Source organism: Manacus candei, unplaced genomic scaffold, assembly GCF_025592945.1.
Source record: "Manacus candei isolate 608988 ecotype Guabito, Panama unplaced genomic scaffold, ASM2559294v1 h1tg000056l, whole genome shotgun sequence".
In the NCBI taxonomy this organism is placed as follows: Eukaryota; Metazoa; Chordata; class Aves; order Passeriformes; family Pipridae; genus Manacus; species Manacus candei.
The window spans coordinates 5,618,751-5,637,637 of NW_026138104.1; the positions used below are offsets into that span (position 1 = coordinate 5,618,751).

Below are 18,887 nucleotides of genomic sequence, written 5' to 3' on the forward strand. Positions count from 1 at the left end.
TTAAGATGTGAAAGTCTTTACAGTGTTGCTATCAAGTGATTCCAAGTTGCGTTTTTGAATATGCTATAAAAGTCCTTTAGAGATGCCTTTACAGATAGATTTAAAATTTTTCTCTGTTCAGGAGGATCACGAGCTATCAAACAGTAAACAACTTGTGTTGCTGAAGTTGAAGGGAATTTTACCACTGAGTTCAATAACAACAGAACTGGGTTCAGGATGAAGTTGAAGTTTAAATCTCCCATGGAATGTATCTGTGTTTTCACTTCTATTTTGCATGAGGTGTCACACTTACTTTTCCTTTTGGGACAACTGAAAAAAAAGGCATGAGAATGTCTTATAGTAATAGAAGTGATGTGATCACAGTTTTAGATTATTGACAAATAAATATCACAGAACATAAACAACAATCATATTTAACTTATTGTAATCATGCTACCTGGTAAAATTGATATGAAAATAATAGGCTTACAAACTTGGAAGTGAAATAGAATACTGTATGATTTAAAATTGTATTCTCAGTTCTCGCCTGTGGATCAAAACTGCATACATAGAAGAGCCAATATCAGTACAAATTAAATACAGAAAATTACAACTCAGAATTGTGGTTCATGAGGATCTTGTTTCATCCATTTGCCAACTTAGCTCCAACAAAAAGTCCTTGGGTTTTGCCGGTTTAAAACAAATTCTAGTGGACACCTTAATTAAAAGTCGTACTGTTTTTAAAGATGCAAATGAGCTTAACAGTTTTAAAGCTGAGAGAAAACCCAAGTTTAATTCATCTTTTCTCTGAGTTTGTTTGTTTACTCCCTGTCACAAGCCAGGTGACTGGCTCAGAGAAATGCAAGAGGTGGCTGGAAGAAATACTGTGATATTTAGCTCAGAATACAAAAAGCAGAATGACATGATAAATCCAGTGCATGTGACTAACAAAGAGTCCAATACAAAAAATATATTCCTCATAGTCAAAAAGACTGTAAGGAACCAGAGATAATGCAAAAACAGAGGGTTCAGGTAGTTATATGTCTTTGGGGTAGATTTAATAAAACATTGTATAAGTTATTTTCTTAAAAGAATTTGATTCTAATGAGAAAAAAAACCTCAGGGCACCTAAAAGTGAAAATCTTCATTGTCTGCCTTGCCAGCTTCATGTAGATTCCTGGTGCTCTGTGTTGAGGGAGAGAATGGAAACATGCCAAAAAAAAAAAGGTATTAAAATATTTACAAATACATATAAAAGGTATAACATCTTTCGCTATTAAAAGTAATTTGTGAAAGTGAGATCTAAACATTAATGAAATTCCTTTGAAAAACTTTAACCTGTGTTTAAGAATTAGTGAAGATGACACCCTTCCACATCTTTGTTGTAAGCAATTTTGTTTCCAGTTGGATCCCTGAAATTATACACCTAAAAATGTCAATTCCAAGGCAGACATTTTAATGAAGTTATTAAATTGAGGTTTAGAATGAGGCAATTTCTTTTTCTTGGTGTGGGATCAATGTGGAGGAGCATTCAGCATGGTTTAGAACTCTGATAACCATCTCTTTTCATACTTACTCAAATATCTTGGACTGTGAACTTAAGTACCTGTAGCCATGTCTACATACATTTTTAAAGATCTCTTTTTTAGAGGTTTATGTCCTTCCTGAATGATGAAAAAGTATCAATGAGTCATCCCATCAGGTTTTATATTTCATTTATACATCTATAATTGATTTCTTCTATGCATCTGAGCAAACAACATTCATATGTACTACCCAATGAAGTTATTTAACAGAGATGTGCTCTCTATAACTGTACAACTGTAGAGTCATATATTCTGAAATGATCATACATAACTGAGCAGCAATCTCTTCCTTTCCATTCCATAGAGATAAACTTTGTCATTATTCTTTTTTAAAGGCCATTTTGAACATCATTTGTGACTCAGTGATTTACACGCTGATAATTTCTAAACATTATTCTCCAATTTGACAGTAGAATCAGGAGTTAAATTATTATATGTTAAGAATCAGTGAATTCATTTAACAATGTCGGGGATTCTTTGAATGGTAAAACTTTTACGCTTAATTTGTGTGTTTTCCTTCAGTTTGAAATATATAATCCTAAGAGTTCCCAGAAGCTGTCAGGTGGTTTTGCTTCTACAGGAAAAGTAATAAAGAGAAGATCCATGAGGTGATTTGATTGTATAAATGGCATAGAAATTGGTTGCAGAAAGTAACACACATATATTAATGGAACAATTAAAATGTCTAACACTACAGGATTTACATCACTAATAGTAAGGATTGTTTCTCAACATATGACCACCATATTCTTAACCATAAAATAAAATTTTAGGAGTGGCTTGGATATTCAGTGTGTTTAGATATCTAGTAGCTGATTACTCAAACACTGAACTAGATACAGGATACCTCATAGTCGAGAAATCAATTCCCTTTTCTCGCAGTCCATTCGATCATTAAGTATGAAGAAAACATTTTTATTTCAGCAGGTTAAAAATTCTGATTTCTTTTCTGAAAAAAAAGGTATACTTTCCAGCAGCAAAAGCGAAAGGACACTTTTAGTGACTATTAGAATATTGTGCTTTAAAACATTCCTTAAATCATGTAGCTTCTTATTACAGTATTATGCTAAACTGTCTACATTAAACATTTTTACATTGTCAGAATTTAAGGCATCCTTTTTCAATTTAAGTTAGTGGGAGACCTGTATCTGGCTTGAGTGGGCAAATAATCAAGTTTTTATTGTAAAAATCTTTATACTAATGTTTGTATTACGGCAATTGAGAAAATTGCTAAGGGGACAGTTTTGATTTGAAGCAGTTTCATGGTTACTGTGTATTCAGCAAGCTAATGCTACTAGGTAAAATGGAGGGTAGCACACAAAGGAAAGAGGGATGGTTTGGTCAGCAAATTGGTAGTTTTAACAGAGTTCTTGGAAATTATGTTTGGTAGAGCAAGGACAATTTAAATGGACTGCATACACAGACATAGCATACACTGCAGCAGTGAAAACTTTAGGACACGGTAAAAGAACATTTGTTTAAGTTAATTCATTAGTTGTCTTTTGCACATGCCATTTTGATTAGAAATGTTCAGTGGCACATCCATATTTATGTTTATACAGAAAAGGTCATTAGAACCCACTCAGTCCAATTAACACAATGCAAATGGATTTTGCATTTTAATTAAAAACAAACAAAAAATGTGCTAATAAATCCTGTCTAAATTCTGTCTTCCACTTAAGTGGAAAGTAAACCTAATTTAAAGTTACTGTAAATCTTCAGCTGCTAATTTCATGCTAAATAAGTCTTTAAACATTTCTGGTGGATGTAAGCATAATTCTTTCTGAGAGAAGAAGTATTCAGATATAATCTGAACATAATAAACCCAGGACAGAAATAATGGTAGGGAAAATAAAAACAAAAAGTGATTTTCTTTTTCCTTTTTTTCCCCTCTTTTTTAAAATGTATGAGCTGTTGTGCTTACTTAAGTGGAGGGAGACATCGAAGGACTGAGGGACAGTCACCAACAACCCACCTTCACACTGAGTTTTACTATAATAATTCCTCCTAAATAAGAAATAATGGGCTTCATGCCTGTTTTCTATCTGGGATTTGGACCATTATGGAAGTGATGTGTTTTTCATGGAATATTATATTTAAACTATGGAAAGACCTTACTGGGATTTTAGCATTCCTTTCTACCATAACTACTGATTTATTCAGAGTTTAACCAGATAGCACATGAGGTGATAAGATCAACCACAATATTTAGCGAGCTTTGGGAAAGTAGTGAATAGGTAGAAAAGGAGAAAGCCATAGGTAGAGTGGAAAAATGAGTTTGAATTTGAATGATGCTTTATAGCGAACTTAGTTGAGAAAAGTCTGTTCCCCAAATTACAGTTCCCTGCTATGAATTCACCTTATAGAGGGTAGTCATCTGTAGGCTTATACAAACAATTTTTTTTTTATTTTTATTTTGCAGTAAGTACCTTATGTAGAGTTTGTTGTTGCTTCTGTTGAATATTTCTTTGTACATCATTTCGTTTCCTAGTTGACAGTATAGAGAAGTTTAGGAACTGGTGTCATATGGGATTAGTGGAGAAATTGCCTTCCAGTGACCAGCCTTCATTAGATAAGCATCCAGGTAGCTGCAGGATGTCAGGGAGAGCACTTGAATCTGAAGGCACATGTGATGGAGGAGCAAATGACCAGCAGCCAAGGTAGGAGGCATCCTGCAAAATGTAGGTATGGCTAAGGTTTAGATATTGATGGCTCCTCTTAAGAAAGAGGTTAAGCAATTTTTTTTAAGGAAAAACTCTATAAATCTTTATTAATTTTATTCTTATGAATGAGTTACAATGTCTATTCATGTATTTTATTTTCTGAAGTCTTTAATTATGAAGATCTACTGCTTTCAGTTGTTCAAGTGCTACACAGAATTGTTTCCAGTAGCTATTACCAGTTCCGAATTCAAAAAGAATAGCAAGGCTTCAGTGAAAAATAAAAAGCAATGAAATAGATATTTGAAGTGCAGGACTGTTCCATCTTGTTTTCTCTTACCTTTCTGCTCAATATTGATTTTATTTTCTGATGTTCCTTTCAGAGAGTGAATCTGTCCTTTGATTTTCCATTTTACGGTCATTTTCTACGTGAAATTACTGTGGCAACTGGGGGTAAGTGGCTTTCTAACAATTTACTTTGAGTAATATGGGAAGAGTTCCTTGCAGCTTTTTAAAATACTGTTTTTTCCCCTGTATATGTCAAGAGATAAAATGCAGCTTTTATTTAGGAAATCTTCCTGTCCACAAAAAAGAAAGTCACAAAATATCAATATGATTAAAAACCTCCAGGTGTTCAAGATGAACTGTTATAAACCCATCTCACTGTAAGACTTTATAATATTATAAAAATAATTTAACAGACTTTTCTGTTAAATATTTCCCCAGAAATCTTGTGTGTATGTGTGTGTAGCAGTTACACTTGTGGAGAAAGTGCTGGAGCCAAATCAAGGAGGCAGATTTAGGATTTGCCTGTACGAGGGCAGAGGATTTACTATCCAAAGATAAGTGATACTAGAAGTACGCAACTTGTCACCTGTGAGGCAAACTCATTGCAGTGCATTGTCTTGGTGTGGTAAGGCATCTGAAAATGTACCACGGTGTTCCTCTTCTTCTGTGGGGTAAGACAGGAGGTGTGGAATAGCTCAAGCTCCTAGTCTTACAGCTCTGGGCACTACTGCTGACTTGTGGTTAGGGTTCTCCCTCCCACTGCTGCTGGCTGCTACTTGCACCAGTCTCCTGCACTAGGAACAGTCATTGACTCCTTCTGCTCCCGTCCCTCTCCACCTCCTTGAAAAACAAAGATGAGACCAGAGGATAATGAGATGACATGGAAGACAACAAATGATAAAAAGAAGGAGTAATGGTGAAAAAATGAAAACAGGGAGGTGAAAGACGGCATCACAGAGAGCACACCCACAGCATCCTCTGATCCTTGAACAGGTCCAGCAAGTTCATGGACTCTGGCTGGTGGTGCTCTGCCTAGAGGTGTGACAGGACAAGCAGGCAGAAATAGGAGCCACTATCATCAGGAGTAATCCTACACTGCCACAGTCAAGGCTTCTTCTCATGCTATGTGTGACCAGCTGGCCAAGATCAGGAGATGTCCATGTCCTACCGGAGTCCTAAATGCAGAAGTTATGACTAAAAGATTAGCAAACAATTGCAACCAGTGTCTCAACAAGAGTAGGAACTAGAATAGAGGTTTCTGTCATGCTCCCCATCAGGATTTCCATTTTGCTACCAAAGCAAAAGAACGCAAGAGATGGACAGAGGTGAATAAATGCTGATATTAAATGGTTGATTTGCAGAAGAATGATAAAAAAGGATGCAGAGTTATGGGATTACTTCAGTATCAGGGTTTTCTCTTCTTGATCAGCAATGATGTTTTGATGATGATTTTGATCAGAAAAACCATGAACCACTGATTTTGAGACTTGCCTGATTTCCATTCTGCTTTGCTTTTAGTTTCATTTTGGTGCTTGATTGTCAGTGCATAGTTCTGTATTCTGTATTAGAGGAGTCGCATTTGACGGAGTGCCAAAATCAACTGCATGATCTGTGCAGCATGAAATAATGGGGTAGGATGGATCCTGCACAGTTGAAACAGCAGCAGTGGAGACATTGTTCATTCTCTAAATGTCCCCTTATTCCTACTGCTGTACTTTGTTCTTTAAAACTTCACAAAGTTCATTCTTCCTTCAAGTAATTGGTTTTGTGTGGTCACTCTGTTGGGCCTTCCCTTTTAATGGAAGTCCTGAATTTTTACCACTTTTACCCCTTTCACTAATACGCTGCTGTTACCAGTTTCCCCATCTGACCCCAAAGACTTGGGAGCAAAGTTAAGCTCCTAAGAAGAACTGTGTACTAGTAATTTGTGTGGGAAATGTTGTTTCTTTTGTTTCAGAGTATTTGGGGAATTCAGATGGTTTTGGTCTTGATTTCTTTTTTTAAAAAGCACATAAGCATATAAGAATAGCTGCAGCTCTACAGCACTCTTTTCTCTTGCTATTAATGGAACACTGGATGATAATTCTGCTTTTATTTTGGTCTACGTTTGGGCTAAGTAAACTAATATTGCTGTGAATAGATCTATGGATTATTGTCAAGCTAAATAGGACCTTAAAATCAGTCCTTTTAATATACACCACTGCCATTAGCATAGAGATACTTGTGTCTTCATTGACACTTGCATGATTTTCAACCTCAAACTTAAGCATGAAAAAGAAAGATCTAGTCAGTAATAGCTTTAAAAATATCATCTTGATAAAGCCCAGTAACTGTAAATCATTCTGTCAGTCCAATACAGGATGCAACTTTTTCTACAAGACCCCCAAACTCATTTAGTGGAAAAAGAAAGGTTTATTTCTGTACTAACTGTCTGATAAATGTTTGTTTTGTCTACATTTGCAAATTTTGTTGCTAGGCTAAGCACCACACTTCACCACCAATGACATAATAAAAAGGATAAATACAGTTTTCATGTGCTTTGTACATTGTATGGTCTACTATTTTGTAGTAACCAGGATTTTACAATGGCATTACTATTATTAGAGAGCTGAAACACCTCCAGAGGTTATTCTGACATCAAAAGAATGGCAGAGTTAATATCTACAGGAATCCCACATGACAGATGTCTACTTCAGGAAGAGCAGGATCTGATTAATTATGCTAATGAAAACACTACAAACTGTTTTTCCTCTAAATGATAAATTAAATAACCTTATTAAAAGGAAAGCTTAGGACAATGGTGCATTAAATCCCTGTCATAATAAAAATGTCTACCCCAATGGTTTCTGCAATCCTTCATGGAGGGTACATTGTGGCATAGTAGGCTTCCCAGGTTACTTAAGATAACTTTGAAACTGCCAATGTAAATGTCAACTTTTTTTTTCTCTTTAGTTAATATTTATTTCCTCTTCTGAATGGTTTTGATGAACCGATTGTGTTTAAGAAAAGGAGGAACAAGGAGTGAAAATAAATTAGCTCAAAGGCTTTATTCACTGTTGTCCTTAGATTGTATTTGAAAAGGTTATTTAATTCATAACTAGAAGGTAAGGCATCTTATAGTATTATTAACATAATTAGTAATTGCAGCTTTGAGATATGGACATCTATCTGGCCACATTCCTATAGAGAGATCTCAAAACGTTAGTAATAGTAAATAACACAAGAAAAAGCTGATTTCTGTTTTTTGTGAAGCTTTCTACAGTTTGTACTCCACAGGCGACAAGTATGGTTAATTTTGTAATAAGCCACTCGTGAGATAGTGAGTTACATAATGCATTCCAGGGAGCTGAGTATATGAAGTTTGTTTGTTGCCAGTCACTGATACCTGTCATAGACTTCAGTGGCTGTGAAACTGGGAAAACCCTTTTTGTGCTACATCTCTCCAGGCAGTATCATAACACTTCTTAGAAGAGTCCTTGAAGCTCTGTGACCCCACATCCTACTCAACATGCAGCAAATCTTCATCCCTGGTTGTATTAATTTTCCATGCACATAGGAGTAAATCCCACTTGTTTAATCTCCGTGTCTTTTTTTGGTTTGTTCTATCAGTCTCTGTTTTGTAGTGCAGTTTTGTATCAGATACTGTAAATTATTTAGGACTTTCTTTCTTTTATGGCACCTCTCTTTGACATTACATTTCTCTCTTGTATTGCTATGCCTGTAGCAGCATTACAGTGAAGGGTGGTAGACAACCCAGATTATTTTGACCTTTCACTAAACCTTTTGTTTGTTGCCTTGGATTGTTGTGTTTTAACCCCAGCTGGCAGCTAAGCTCCATGAAGCAGCTCACTCACTCCCCCTACAGTGACTTAGGGGAGAACTGGAAGAGTAATAGAAAACTCGTGGGTTGAGACAAAGCCAGTTTAATAGGTAAAGCAAAAGGCTACATGCAGAAGCAAAGCAAATGGAGGAATTCACTCACCACTGCCCATGGGCAGGCAGATGTTCAGCCATCCCCAGGAAAGCAGGGCTCCCTCAGGTGTAACAGTGACTCCGTAAGACAAACACCATCACTCCCAACATCCCCCCCTTCCTTCTTCTTCCTTCAGCTTTGTATACTAAGCCTGACATGATATGGTATTGAACATCCCTTTGGCCAGCAGGGATCAGCTGTCCAAACTGTGTCACCTCCCAACTTCTTGTGCACCCACAGTCCACTCTGTCGTTGGATGTGTGAGGGAGCAGGACAGGCCTTGACACTGTGTGAGCACTGCTCAGCAATGAAACATAACAATAACATGCAGGGAATTGCAATTAATACATAGAAAAGGTGTTTGGAATATGACCAAAACTCTGTAGAGGTGAAAATAAAACAAAGGTCTTTCTCAAATAGATGTGTAAAACTTGGTGTCATATGGGGTCTAATTCCCCCTTGGAGTCACCTTTAAGTATATGGTGGCTATAACTTTCCTTATTTGACAGATTACTTAGTTCCCTTTAGCTTTCTTTATTTTTTTTCCTAGCAGAGCAACATCTGGAAGTTCCAAAACAGATTAGATAATCTTGCAAGTCAATGTGACCTTTGAGTCAGACAATTATTCAGGAATTATCATTAAAAAGAATGACATGTGTGCATCTCCTAAAAATATTATAGTTTTCTGATAAGTAACTATCAGATTGGGCTCTGCTGTAATTTTGATATAGGTTTTTCAAAGCCCCTTTCTCTCTTTGTCTAGTGAATATTTCTAGACCAATTCAGAATATTGTCATGACTAGAATTTTCTGACATTGAGGTTGTTTGCTTTGAACCATCCATCATGTTTTATTCCCAAAGCCAGTAACTGCTTTGCAAAACAGAAGTCAGTGCAAGTATTAACATGTTTATTATGACTGTACACTTGTATGTTTCACTGGCAAATTCATTACAATTAATTATGATTTCGATAAGGAAAAAATATTTCAGAATTGAAAGAAATTGTTTCTGCTTGAACGTCACTCCTAAAAATGTGGGAGTGATTACTTTCTGTAAACTAAAAATGGAAATTAAGTCTGTGAGCTAAATCCTGAAATCTGGTTAATTTTTCACTCAGTCTTAACTCAGGCAAGAAATTGCTGATTTCTAAGCTGAAAAGGAGAAAGGGATGAAGAGCAGTGGAAGGTTGAAGCTTAGGTTGCACTGGGACATGAACTTGTAGACCTCAGCTAGATGGACTGTACTAGGACAAGAAGATGCTGACAGTGAGGGACAGGATGAGTTAGAGGAAGGGTTTGACTTTGGAGTTGCAGTGTTAAGGAGACGGGAGCCACATGAGGTAAATGAGCTGAAAGAGGTTTATACACTGAAAAGGCAGAGTATTGCTGAATGTGATTTCAATTCCAGGGAGCACTGGATTGTAACAAGGAAATAGTATTATCCCAGAAAAGCTAAAGGAAAAAAAACTGCAGGAGAAATATATGGAAGCAGAAATCAAGCTGAAGGTCACTACTATTAGGATAAGTAATAGCCATTTAATAGATTGGCAATTTCAGTAGTAGCTCCCAGTGGGGATGCTGTTGTACTGGTATTGAGGAGCACAGATGACTGGAACAAGAGGGAAAAACAGGTGTGAATAAAAAGATGAAACTTCAAAGTTTCACCTCTTTGGTGCTCTCTGTACTCAAACATGCAGGTAATAATGTGGGAAATGAGTGCATTTCTGCAGGTATGTGAAATTGGAAAGACAAATACTGTAGAAATTACAGAAGATTACAAAGCAAATAATTGTGTCAGACTACCACGTGGAAAAATATAAAAACAGTATGCTTAACGGTAACCACAGAATTGCTCAGAAAACCACAGAATTGCAGGGGTTTAGATAATAAATTGAACAAGGCTAGAGCAACCACACAGTGGTCTTTAATAGGTAAAGATCACTATCTATTCTAGCAGCCTCTGAACATGCCAGTAAATGCCTGGAAATTCCATGAAAAATTCAATTTCAAAGACACATCTTTATAAACTTACCTTATAAATGCTATCAAGAAGTAAGAAGTAAAAAGTTAGAGAAAACAAGAGTTTAGTATTTGGTGAAGGAAAGGAAAAGGTAACTGAGTGACATGGATTTTGCTTGATGAAAGGTTAGCTAATTCACAATGAGTCGATCCTTGATAGCGCTGGAAATGACATTGTATAATGAAAGTGCCCAGTCAGAAGTAACTGCTATAAGCTACAAGCATGGGCATAACCTGCAGGCAAATTTACAAGTAAAAATAAATTGGTTATATACAAAGAGTACAATTCATCAAGCTGTGCCAATCTATTTCCATATTTGTCAGCCTAAACTCATATACAGTCAGTAGAGTTGTAATCAATACAGTCAGCAGAGTATATGAATGCTGAAGGCAGACATTTAAAGTAGGTTGGATGAATTGCATTCTGTGTCTAATTCTCTCTATATGTCACTGTGTATAAATATAGCTACAAAGAGAGTCTCATGTGATCAGCTCATATATATGGTATTTACATTTTTAGATTTATAAAGCTTAGTTGACTATTGATACATTTTGCCAGCTAACATGGAGAAGGCATCAGAAACGCCCACCTACCAAGTGCAACAGCAAATTGCTGAAGTTGAAGCAAGCAGTTGAATTTGTAATATTCTGTATTAAATTCTGGTGAGATAATATTTGATAAATCATCTTTTGGTAGAGGAATATTCCAAATGGAGGAACTGTTTGAAATAATTCTTATGATGGAGATGCTGGCTGAGCATTTCTACCACTGTCAATAATAGAAGGACTAACAAGTAAAGAAATAAAAAGACATCCCAGTAGTAAATCCCACTGTAATCAAATTAAAGTTGATCATTTTCTAAAGCTGAGATCAAGAATTCTTTGTATGATTTTTACTTCCTGAGGTCAGATCATATGCTTAAAAATATCTGTACTCATGAAAGAGAGAGGTCTTTGTGCATCGAAGATTCACACAACTTTTCATCAAAACTATGTCTTACCCTCTACTGACACAAGATAAAACCACAAGCATTGAATTTTCTGATGAAACTTGATGTTATTTGAACCTGTGCTGATGAGCAGCTGTGAGGTACCTGAGCATGGTTTCTAAACCCTGACCAGTCAGGATAACAGATTCAAAGTAATCTTTTATTCTCACAAAAAAAGAATCATGCATATTTCAGTATCAAACTCTTTGTAAGTGCACAGATGGCTTGTTGGAAAGTAGCAGAGGCAAAATATCTTGCATTAGCAAGCTAGCTGGTTAGCTACCTAGACACTGAAGCTCTATACAGAAATAATACACTTTTGAATTTCCTTTTGGACATTGAATGTGTATAAAGGATTATGGAATTCATGTTTAATTGTACTGTTTTTAATGTAGCAGGAGGGATATGAAAAATAAGTACCGAAGTGCAGAGAATTCTAATATAATTTCTGTCATATTTTGTAGTACTTTCAAGGAAAGAGGATCAGTGAAAGAGGAGAGAGCATGCTGTGGGGAAGGAATAAAACCTGATGTTGCAGTGTCTGAGCCCCATCCTTCTGTGCTGGCACACAGAGCAATACCTCTGAGCAGCAGGGAAATGTGTCCACCTAGCTGGTGGTGCTGTGGAAAGAGAAGGATCAACAGAGCTGGGATCTGAGCTTATTAATGGTGAGGATGGTGGTTCATTTGCAGCCTGCAGTAAGTCTAGGCTACTGAAAAATTATCTGGAGATTTCTAGTCCTCAGGGAATGATTATGCTTACATGTATTTTCCCTGCATCTCATAAATTTATTTTCTTAAACTTTCAAAACCAGTGGATAGGTAGAGTGAAGTTTACCTGGCTCTTTGAAGTGTCAGTGTACTGAGTGGGGCATCTTGTTGGAGCCTGCCATAAATCTCAGTGAGGCTTTTCTGGTTTTTCCTGCTGCTCTCAACCCTTCAGCACAGGAGCCAGCAGGGGATGTGTTCATCACTTAAAGAACTCTTTGATAACAAAAATTACCCTATGGACAACATCTGTTAAATGGAAAAGATGATACAAAGCAGAGTGAAACACAATGTTTCTAGACAAAATAAATGACAGACTACCCTGTGTCTGTTACAGGGGATTACACTTGTCATCACCAGTGGGCAGTTCACTCTGAGGGGACTGTAGAGATCCTGCTGCTGACTAGTTCACACAGTTGCCTTCATTTATCTCCTCTGCTTCTGATGTCTTTCATATGGCTGCTAAAAAAAAAATTCCCCCTGTAAATCTTCCTTTGCCTGTCATTCTTGTGTCAAGTGTCCCTGGAACTACCTACCCTGTCTTTGTAAAGGGGTAGCCCTTTTATCAACCTTTCCCTGAAACTCTGCTTTGTCTAGCTTCCCTCAGTGACCTCTTATAACTCTTTCTGTTCTCACCCTTATGCTTTATCTTTACAAATTGAATCAGAAACACTTAGTGCATAGAGAATGATAAGTTTTAGGAAAAAAAAAACGCATTCCATATGCCTTGACATTACTCTGACCTTCTTATAAGAAAGCATTTGCCAACTTTGACTGTGAGGATTGTGGACAGTAGTCGCACTGAAGTGGTTCTTGGACTTAAAATTATGACATTTATGTTTCTGTAAGATTCTGTCTGATAGAATAACGGATAACTGGCAAAAGCATTTGCCCACTTGTAATGCCAAATAAGAATTAAACAAAATTAAATAATTTTGCAGGTAAGAATCTTAGTAATAAATTAAATGTCTTGATGTTAAGGCAAAGAGCCTTTGGGATAACCAGAAACTGCTTCATTGAACACTGGCAAGTTGTTAGGTAGAGGCTATGTCTAAAATGGATCCATCGCTTTTTATAGTAGAATTTTATAATTTATCTCAAGTTTTGTCTTTATAGAAGCATAGCAAAGTTTCAGTAATATGGTACTATTACATCATCATAAAGATTTTTAGTGCATGACAAGTCTTTGTTTTCTCCAACTCCTACAAAATGCAATATTTATTTGGTTTGTTGCATGCTTATAAGTTAAAAAGAAATAAACTTCAATCCATTTTTGCCTGTAGTTTCTAATTAAAAGAGGAAATTCCTGATAAAGAGTGGGAAATATAGCTTTTGATACTGTAAGGCAGTATGTCATAAAAATTATGTATTAATGTGGAAGTCCTGAAACTAATGAAATGTGCTCAGTCCATAAAGTTTCTAAGATATGTAAAATAGTACTTGTATATATCTGTTTCATAAAGTCAAAATAAAAATCTTGATGACAGTTGGTTACAAAATTTTTCAAAAAATGAAGTCTTTCCAAGCACAGAATATTTAGAGACCAGTCGGGCTGGGAATTGTGTTAAGAACACAGCTCAGAGTCAGTATTAATTATTAAACATGAGGGTTGCTATAAGTTACATTATTTTTAATAAGAATTGGGTCTTATTTTTCTATCCAAATATTATTAGGAGTTGTCCTTTTTGATAAAGTTAATTTCTAATTTTAGCAAAAGTTCTGTTCCCTGGTTTTGTTTTTTTTTAGTGTTTGGGTGTTGGGGCTTTTTGTCTGGTTGGGTTTTTTTGGGGGTTTTTTTGGTTGGTTTTGTTTGTTTTGTTGTTTTTTAAATGTGTTGAATTCCTAATAATATCAATATTAAAGTAAAAGGGTATTATAAGCTTTTCAGCTAGTTTGTCCAATGTGCACTTTAGTGAAGGTTCTTTCCCTTCAGTTTTCAAGGGAAGTCATTTTACATCTCAAATCAGGCAGCTGTAAATGCAGTTTTAAAATTCTGGATGTGAAATCCTGTACATGAGGCGATGTTATGGTTGTCTGGTACCATAGCACATGGTACCATTGCTGATTACTCGCAACAAGCAGAGAAACTGAGGCCTTCATCTCCTTTACATGTCCTCATCCTTATCTGCAAAGTCATAAATTTATATTCTTATTCCTAAAACACTTATGAAATTCACATTGCTCCTCATGTTTCTGCTGAAATCTAGACACATACATTGACTGATCATTTGACTTCCTTAAGAAATTACTAAGACAACTGTTCACAGACATTTTATCCTGATATTATTGCTATCAAAATGAGCTGTAAAGCTTCTTGTGTTGCCACAGGGTGCTCCCTTAATTGTCTGTATTTCATATCAGGGCAGCAGGTTCAGTAGGTGCTTTGTTAAAACTGTGTTCTACAATGGCAGGTAGCACTGATGGTCACTGCTGCTCCTCTCTGCAATAGCAGAGTATATTTACAAGGTATAGCAGAGCAGCAAAGGGTAAAGTGTAGTTTGGTTTTTTCCACTTACGTGGGTAACATTAGGTACAATAAAAGAGTAACATGGACAAGTGTTTTGCATGTGTATAGATAAAGTACCTTTAATGCTGTCAAGAAAAGATACTAGAAATATTATGTTTGGAATTACTCATCAACTGCTATGTCAGTTCAATTAAATGGTGTTTTTAAAGCTATGGTTAGGTAAAAGTCCTATCCAGTTAATAATTTTTTGTTCTATCAGTGAAGGGGTCTCTCTCCACTTTTATTCCGTGCACTTTATTACCTTAAACAGTATTCCAAAAGCTCACATGATGATGTATATCAAGGTGTTCAAGCTAGTGCAGTGTTAGTACAACAATTAAGCATTTATGCTATATTACCTTTGCAACTTAATCTGCATTACATTAGATTTAGTATCTTTAACATTATGCAAGGTTCAATACCTGGTGTAGAGCCATCATCCAAAGAATTAATTAATAACAATAACAAATTGTAAGAAAATTGGAAATGTAAAGTCTTGAAATAATGTCCTAGTTTGCAACTTGTAATATTTTGGAAAGATGAATATTTCTTACCTCTTTATTTTGCTTCAGAGTTACCAATTTGTTAGGCCACTGTCACTATGTACAAAGCAATTTCAGCAAGTGACAGTATGTTTGATTTCCAACTGAATTAGTAAATGTGGAATTGCTGGTTGTTGTGCTGTAAGCAGCTCGTTGTTATCTAAAAGAAAAGTTTAGACGCTTACACAGGATTAATTAAAATCAATGAAGGATTTAAAAGTGAACACTGAAACTATTACTGGAGAAATATAATTAACAAAGTAACTTGCATCCTGAAATGGCTCTAGATCAGCCTATAGAGACTCAGTGCCAGTCCTCACTGATGAGGAAGCAGGAAATATTTTGTGGGAGCTAAAAGAAGGCAACAACAAAAAACCATCCTACTGGAACCATTCTACTGATGGCACAGACTCAGATTAATAAGAGGCTATTTGGTCACTTAGTTTTAAGTGTTACCAGCAGCATTATTAAAAAATTAAATATATTTTTTCTTTCTTCTTGCTGCTAAGAGTATTTGCTTTGTTGCATCCAAAGACGCTATTCATAGAATCACAGAATCATAGAATCAGATGGGTTGGAAGGGACCTCCGAGGTCATCAAGTCCAACCCTTGATCCACTACCAGTGTGGTTACCAGACTATGGCACTAAGTGCCACATCCAGTCTCATCTTAAAAATCTCCAGGAGCAGAGAATCCACCACTTCCTTGGGCAGCCCATAATCACCCATAATTTTCATTGCCTATCTGTATGTCTGAAGAAAGACTGCTAGATAGTATGAAAAGCACATGAATCAAGATATGTAAGACTTTTTATGTTCATTACTTCAGATGAAGTATTCTAATTTTCCTACTTGGGATCTGTCGCTGTCAGAGGAAATGTCTGCACGTGGAATTTCTTTACCATCTCTAACAGACAGTACAGGGAGTACATGGATAGTCATCACATGCACAAGTCAAGATATTAAGAAAATATCTTGACTTGTGCATGTGATGACTATCCATGTCCATCCATCCCTGACTCCTGGAGAGTCTTAAGAAAAGCAAATGCTGCTACGTGTTTTGCATGATCAACAACTGGAAAGCAGAATGCATGCAACTGTTGTCTGAGTCACATTATGAAAAATCAGTTGCCCGTTGCCGGCTTCTTCATTATAACATCATTCCTTCCTTGGCAACCACTGTCTCAAGCTAGTCCTTGCTAAATTCATTAGCCTTGCAAATTGTTCAGATTGATATCATTCTGTTTTCTGAAATCAAAGCCATTGAAATAAACAGATTCCCATGGATCTTTGTCAGTTTTGAATTGAGACTTAAATTTCTTTACTCACTTCCCACTCCTCCTAACAGTCTCAGCCTTGGGTCCATTCACATCCTTTCTCTTTCCTTCTGTCAGTGTTGTCATTTGGCTGTGACGTCCCCAGTCTTCAAGCTTTTTCATGCATATGCCTGTTCCTAGGGAGATGGTTCCAGGTGTGAGCAGTGGAAAGAAGCATTTAGGACTAAATTTCTACAAAAGTCTTAGGAAAGAATGTATCATAGATTTGTGAAATTGTTTTCCTTGCTAAGTCTTGAAATGATAGTTTTGTCACAAAGCATTGATTTAATGATAACATTGGTAACATCGGTCGCAAAAAATTGAAGAAATAAAAAATAGTTTTTGTGGTTTTCATGGAAAGCTTACATCAAAACTACTTTTGTTTTCATGTGTTTTAGTTCCATTTACTTTGAGCAGCTTCTCCACATTCCAACATCTTGTAGTGACTATTCTAGACAGGACTTTTATTTTAGAACTACTACCAATAGCCCATAATAATTAACCCATAATAAGTAATAATTTCACATATTATGTGTATCATTTTGTTTGTGATGCTCAAACAGGCTGCTACTTCAGCCTGGAAAAGCAGCCTGGGACATGTCTTTCTAGTGTGTTTCCAGGAAATGACAAGGTAGCCAGAAAAAGTAGCACGGCATTCTTACTCTGCCCTGCTCAGCAGTCTTGTGCCTCAACTCTTAAAAAGTGGGGGATGAATAGCCAAGGGGTTGTGGCAATCGGTGCAAACATTGCTTCTCATTTGTTAGTGGGTTCAAAGCTGCCTTGTATTGTCACAGACAACATTGGTATAACTCATTGGTCAGGGTCTGCCCTGCAATTCATGTTAGAAGTGTTTTAACTTCACCCATTACTGTACTGCAAAATCTGTTCAGGCTGAAGTGTAGCCTATAACTTTGCTTTTAACCAACCTGAAAAAAAGCACCAGACCTTGTAACCTGCATCATGACCCATGATGCCTGGGGCTACTTACCTTGAAAAATCCTTTTGTAGCTATTTGCTCAAGTAGAAATGGTGACTTTTTGATTGCAAGCTGCTGCACGTGACAGTCTGGTGCGTGCCTGCACATCTGAGAGCAGAGTGAGTTTAAAGGCTGTTGAGGAGAACTTGAATGGTGGCTGTTTTTAAGAATCAAAGGGCTTAAGTCACTAAAAATTACCATGCTATCATCCTATTGTTTTGTCAAAGAAATAAATGTGTGGTAATTTAAGAATTTATTTATTGAAGTAAGCTAGCTGCATTATTGTTATATCAAGTGCAGTAGATGTGTGATTTCATATATCTCTAGTTAGATGGAAGTGAAGCCAAATAAAACAAGGTGTTGTTTGGCAGTGACTTAATAATGCAATAAAAGTCATCAGCCTGTTTTTTTTTACTGCAGTTTATGTTCTGCTTTCATTCTTTGCCTTATGTGGAGGAGACATGAAATATAAAGGAATAAAAATATTTATGGAGCATTGACTAAGAGTCTTAAAATCCATCTCTCTCAGTCCTATACACTAAAACATTTTCCTTCTTTTGAGTAGATTTCTATGAAGTGTGATTGGGAGGCATTATACATATAATTGCATTTTACTTTCTGATTCCTATCCCCTAATTTCTACCTCTCTCACAAATGCATCAGAACCAGTATTGTAAGGGCAAAATTCTGTTTCATAATTGATGACCTGCATTTATTCTCTACAGGGTACACTGTAAACTGTTAGACCTGGAGTCTTTTGGTTTTTCTTAATGATCAGAGCAATTATTATGTGAATTTTACACCTGCTTTCCTGTCTGAATAATGCACTCCTACCTGTGCCTACTGTTCCTCCACTTTAACAACTCTGAGCTGTACCTGTTTTCAAGTGTCAGAGCAGGGTTAGGACAATGATGGCATTACTTGCCTTAATTATAAAAATCTATGTCAACATTTTCAGGAAAAAAATCTTCAGGTTTGCTTTGAAACAAGTTTTGTTCTTAGTCATCCTACTAAATTATTGACTTCTTTTAAATAGTGATGGGAAAGATAAACCATTTTTTTACGTTGAAGTACACATGCTTGCACTGCCCATAAACAGTAAGCGAGACAGCAGACTGATTAGGTACCTGAATATTTCTCTTTTAGGAGAGTTTTTGAGTTTTTACAAATGCTTTTTTTCATACTTCTTCAGCTGTAGTTTTTACAATGATTTTTTTTGTTAATTCTAACTTCTAGTATGAACATTGATTCTGATAACACAGAGATGAGAAAGTTGTGCATTCAACTG

General features: G+C 36.2%; 1 protein-coding gene across 2 annotated transcripts in view; it reads left to right on the top strand.

Annotated features, from left to right (window-relative positions):
* PLXDC2 (plexin domain containing 2) overlaps nucleotides 1-18,887 on the top strand; it is a 254,160-nt gene that overhangs the window by 135,807 nt on the left and 99,466 nt on the right. For both annotated transcript variants that reach the window (XM_051802444.1, XM_051802445.1), the window contains exon 4: nucleotides 4,609-4,678. In XM_051802444.1, coding sequence (XP_051658404.1) covers nucleotides 4,609-4,678 — 70 coding nt within the window. The remainder of the gene's footprint in view (nucleotides 1-4,608; nucleotides 4,679-18,887) is intronic.